At 44.5% G+C, this 5,235-nt stretch overlaps 1 protein-coding gene across 1 annotated transcript; it reads right to left on the bottom strand.

Moving 5' to 3' along the window:
* Positions 1-294: 294 nt before the first annotated feature.
* zic1 (zic family member 1 (odd-paired homolog, Drosophila)) lies at positions 295-4,396 on the bottom strand. Its single transcript, XM_018740971.2, has 3 exons — positions 3,070-4,396; positions 2,558-2,721; positions 295-2,214 (listed from the first exon to the last, which is right to left on the bottom strand). The coding sequence occupies exons 1-3, from the start codon at positions 4,037-4,039 to the stop codon at positions 2,017-2,019; spliced, it is 1,332 nt and encodes a 443-aa protein (XP_018596487.2). The 5' UTR covers positions 4,040-4,396; the 3' UTR covers positions 295-2,016.
* Positions 4,397-5,235: the final 839 nt, after the last annotated feature.

Genomic DNA, 5,235 nt, shown 5'->3' with positions numbered 1-5,235 from the left:
TTTGGAAGTCTTACGTTCCTATTTACCTACATTTTCACTTCCATGTACAGGAGTGTGCACACAGCCACCACCCCCCCCCCCCCATTCCCACCCACACACACACACACACACACACACACACACACACACGCGCGCGCGCGCGCATAAGAACGCTCAAAAGTGCAAACGAACTTTACATACATTGTTTTTTGGCTTCATTGTAAACTGCGCTAAATAAGGGCAAATATTTCACAACTATTCCGTGTAAAATTCATAGCTTGTGCAAGGTGGCGCCATCCGTCCACTAATATTTAAAAATATTTGGGTGGGAAAGGAAAAACAAAACAATCAAGAAAAATCGCCTATTATTTGAGGGCCGCGTAAACGAACACAAATGTGGAGCAGCTCAAAACTTCGTGCGCGTGGAATTTGAGTACATGTAAATTGGGGTAAGTCATGGAGGAGGGAAAAGAGACAGGCCATAGAACACCGAAATCGATTTTAATGTAATTTTCCATATTTTGTTTTGCAAACTTAAATCTGAATAGTGGACTTTATTCAGTCCTTGAGTAACGACGACTCGTAGTGTTAACGCACTGCACGTAACTCCAGCGTATCTGAGGTGGTCCCACTGAGGGGGACAAAGCTGAATGGTTCCTACGTTAATATGTTTTTTTTAAAGCCTCCTTTTGTTACAAGCCATCAAGTTAAACATCAGGAATCGAATTTGCTGTTGAAACAAGCGTTCAGTGCTAAATAGATTGAGGTAATTTCATTTAAAGTAGTAATTATCGTTTTTGTCCACACAATTCCCTGGACAAGGCGGTTTAACACGGAGAAAATATCATTAAAACTTTAATCCTGCAAAAATTTAATCCATGAATACTATATGTTCTTGGTCACCGTTATCCAGACAAAAATATGTCATTAATCCTTCGGAAAGAGTACCCATATGCGTACTAACCTAAGTTTCCACATAAAAACATCCTACTAGTCGAAGCAGAAAAAATGTTTTAAAATATTGCAGTGATTTAAAACAGTGGGATCTAAAACAGACTAAAGTGTTATTTAATAATGGATGAAAATAAAAACATACCATTCTACAGGATACTTTAATTACTCACGTTATTCATTGAATTTTTCCACTTGGGAAGAAAAAATGCTCGTGGGGAAAAATGCTGAACTCAGTTACTTTGCGTTTTTGTTTTTTTAAGTCTTTAATACTGTACGAAATGTAACCAAACAGTGGTGTAAACCAAAAGTTTACACACAAACGCAATTCGCCATGAATATCGATCATCTCTAACATGGAATACCGGCCCTTTACATGCGGATAAATATGGAAAATTGATATATACACACTTAGTCTTTTTTTGCAGTAATCAAGGGAATAGACAGTTATATTTTTTCAAATCACTGCTTACATAAACAGATTGACACGGATTTCCAGGCTTCACTAAAACGAAGTATCGACATAACATTAAATAACAACAATTTACTGTGCTATTCAGACTGGACTTAGGACGAAATGGCTGCACTGTATACAAAAGCACATTAAAACTAACAGTCGGTTAGGTCGACGTGTAGACTGCAGTAATACTGAGTAATTCACATTTTAACACATTATCTATAACATCCTTATCAAATAAACACTAGTCATCGTGTTCCTTAAAACCCATCCATTTTTCCATAAATCTAGGGACCACATTTTTTTTCCACCCACACATTCCCTTAAAATGTAATATAACTATTTACAAAATAAAATACTACACTTTTTTTAATCTAGTAAATCTGTATGTACAAAATAGGCCACAGCATGCAGTTGGAAATCTTGTGCAGTCTTGTCTCTCAAAACACATTTTCTGCCTTTTGCGGAGTCCATGCATCGCTCAAACTTACTTTTAATACCTTTTTACCAAAGGTTCAGGCATCTCCGATTTTTCGCCTTTTCCGGTCCTCGTTTATAGGTTTTGCTTATTGTACATTTGCTTCCCCGCAGTCCTATATCTGCAGTCTTTTTTTTTCCGTTATAACGTTTTAAACGTACCATTCGTTAAAATTTGACGACAGTGCGCTGTGGCCCGTCGTGTGATGCACTGTGGAGGCTGCTGGTGATATGGAGCTGCTGCTCTGGTTCTCTGTGGACGGAGACACGATCGTGGGCGGCGTGGACGACTCGTACCCTGAGCTGGCCGCTGGAGACGGCTGTGACCCTTGCGTGGACGATTCGTGAACCTGTGACAGTGAGGGAAGAAGAAAAAAAAAAAAAAAAAAGGAATAGTGTGTTAGCAAACTGCGCTTAACTCTGGTGACAGCACAAATTATATTCTTAAATGAGCTTCGCGCTTTATTTCCCCCCTTTTTTAATTTCCACTGAAGTCATCAAAAACACCAAGATTTTCCCCAAAAGTTTTTTTTTTTTTTTTTTTAAATACTTCAGCGCTTTTATGCGCTTTAATGCATGCGTACACAAAAAAAATAAAATAAAAAAAAAATCAACTGCAAGCGATAAAGAAGAGAGGATTGTTGCATTAAAAAAGGAGCCAGCAAAAAAAAAAAAAAAAAAACATGCGTTTACCTTCATGTGTTTTCTGAGGGAGCTCGGGTGGGTGTACGATTTGTCGCACATTTTGCACAGGTACGGTTTGTCCGACGTGTGCACGTGCATGTGTTTCTTACGGTCGCTGCTGTTGGCGAAGCGCCTGTCGCAGCCCTCGAATTCACACTTAAACGGTTTTTCACCTGGCACACACACAAAAAGACAATGGAACATACAGTTTGAATACTTTAAACCCGAAATCATAATTATTCCTGCATTAAAAGTATCTCAGCACCGACAATTAAGATCAGGTAATAAGAATATTCTACAATAAATGTAATAAGCATTAATAAATTATAAAGGCAGCTTTGGCAGGCGGGATGTATTTATCTGAACTACAAAATATACTATAATTATACAAAAATAACGCAATATGAGAAGTTTCTCGGATAAGACAAATTTTTCTCTTTTTTTTTTTTTTAACATACATATGATATACAAGCGTAGGAGAGGAACAAGTGTCACGCAGAGAAAGATTCTGCGATTCTTACCCGTGTGCGTCCTTTTGTGGATTTTGAGATTTTCCGATCTGGCGAACACTTTCCCGCAGCCCGGGAAGGGACACGGGAAGGGTTTTTCACCCGTGTGCACTCGGATGTGGTTCACAAGTTTGTACTTGGCTTTGAAAGGCTTTCCCTCCCGCGGACACTCTTCCCAAAAGCAGATGTGGTTCGACTGCTCGGGCCCCCCGACGTGCTCCACGGTGAGGTGCGTGACGAGCTCGTGCATGGTGCTGAAAGTTTTGTTGCACGACTTTTTGGGGTTCGCCAGTTGTTCCGGCTCAATCCACTTGCAGATGAGCTCTTGTTTTATGGGCTGCCTCATGTACCGAAAGAAGGCCCCGGCCCCGTGATGCGCAGCCATGTTCATGGGGCCGTAGCCGTGGAGCTGCGTGGACGCGTAGTGCTCGGACCTGGGGCTCGTGACGTGGCCGTACTGCTCTGCGCGGCCGTACATCTCCCCCGAAAAGCCCAGCCGCATCTGGCCGTTTACCACATTGGAGGACGCGTGCGTGGCCGCCTGCTCGTGCAGTCCCGGGAAGAGCAGGTGTCCCGTGGCATCCGTGGCGTGGCCGTGCGCCCCCGCGAAGCCCCCCGCAGCCGCCGCCGTGGCGAACAGGCTGTGCTGCGCGCTCGCCGCGTCCCCGAAACCCCGGTTTCGGAACAGGAAGTCCCGCGTGGAGTTGAACGCCGCCGTGGAGTAGGAGCTCACGTGCGTGGGGTGATGGTGGTGGTGTCCCAGGGCTGCTGCGTAGCCGGGCGCCTGCGAGGTGAACGCCGTCTGTCCGGACCCCAGGTCGTGGGCGCCGGGGTTGATTTTGAAAGCCCCCATCCCGTCAGCGAACGGATTTATCCCCAGAGCCACTTCTCTGTCGGTGACCTCGCCTGTTGAGTGATGCCTGGAAGAGCCGAAAGTGGTCACTCCTATGGCGGGATACTGCGGTCCGGCGTCCAAGAGCATCTTCAGCGAGCGGCCGAAAGAACTGCGCGCGCAAAAGCGTTGTGAACGAGCCTCAAACACACTCACCGCTGCCCTTCACTCTGAGAATCGCGTGGCTGCACAAACTCCCGGTCCTTAAAATCTTATGTATCTTTGAGTGGAGGGAAAAGGCGATTTCTACCCACAGTCACGCAAATCATGCGCCGTTTCGTCTTTTTTCCTTTTTTTTGTTTTTTTTTGTTTTTTTTTTTTTTTTTTTTGCGGTTTATCGTCCTGCGGCGCAACTTTCACCTCCTCATCCGGGCGGTGAGCTCCAGACTGATAGTCGCAATCATTCCTGCAGATAAATGAATTGAAAGGACAACACCGTGCACCCTTGATGAATGAGGGAGGGGGGGGTGGTGTTGGGGTGGGGGCGTCACGTGAGCGCCTGCCCGGGTGTTCATTCGAGACCTCCTTCCCCCCACTCCCACGGACTCACCGAATAACAGCATGCCGGGCTCCAGCTTCGACCCCATTGGTCCATCCTCATCATCAATCTCAGGTATTGTGAGGTCTTCCTTTATAGGGCCAAACCGCGGCAGCAAAGTTGTCAAACGCGCCGAGCTCCTGTGCGTAAAACATCACCTAAAGCGACGCTTCTAAATTATCTCCTCTCTTGCTCGGTTGTTTCCTGTTTCCTACTTGGAGAAAATCTTAACACAATGATTCGGTCCCCTGCAATGCGAGCGCGACATTGTTTTCGACACAGAAGTAAGTGGATGACTTAATTGCTGTAGCCTAATTAATAATAAACAGAGGCTTGTCCTAAATGGCTACATAGACGCAATTTCCCACCTATGTTTTTTGGCTCCTGTTATATACATAGTTGTTTTCTTCACCCTATGCGACCCCACTCCAAAGAAGGGGGACGAGTTGTGTTTTTTTTTTTTTTTTTTTTTTTTTTTTTGTAGTAAATCTCAGAGCTGAATCAGCTGTGTAGCTGATTGTGACAATAAAAGATACTGGAGGAAAAGCGGAATCCCCCGCGTCTGTGGTTCATCACCCTGAAATTCAGGGAAAGGAGCCAACAACTGAATGGAATCACTTCTCAAGAACTCGAAATCTCCGACGGCCAGGTCCAAAATAGTCTAACTGCACCGAGACAAAGCGGTAGAACATTTAATATCTCCATCAACAAGTTATAAGCACGTACATTTGTGGTGCACCGATCATCA

This window comes from Scleropages formosus, chromosome 19 (assembly GCF_900964775.1).
Source record: "Scleropages formosus chromosome 19, fSclFor1.1, whole genome shotgun sequence".
Taxonomy (NCBI): Eukaryota; Metazoa; Chordata; class Actinopteri; order Osteoglossiformes; family Osteoglossidae; genus Scleropages; species Scleropages formosus.
This window is presented reverse-complemented; position numbering and strand designations above follow the sequence as displayed.

Bases quoted from the DNA above. Each gene is read 5' to 3' on its own strand.
- zic1 (XM_018740971.2), bottom strand. From the start codon at position 4,039: ATGCTCTTGGACGCCGGACCGCAGTATCCCGCCATAGGAGTGACCACT. The intron at 2,722-3,069 runs GTAAGAATCGCA...TGTGTGTGCCAG, and splicing joins CCACAAAAGGACGCACACGG to GTGAAAAACCGTTTAAGTGT. The intron at 2,215-2,557 runs GTAAACGCATGT...TCACTGTCACAG, and splicing joins CCCTCAGAAAACACATGAAG to GTTCACGAATCGTCCACGCA.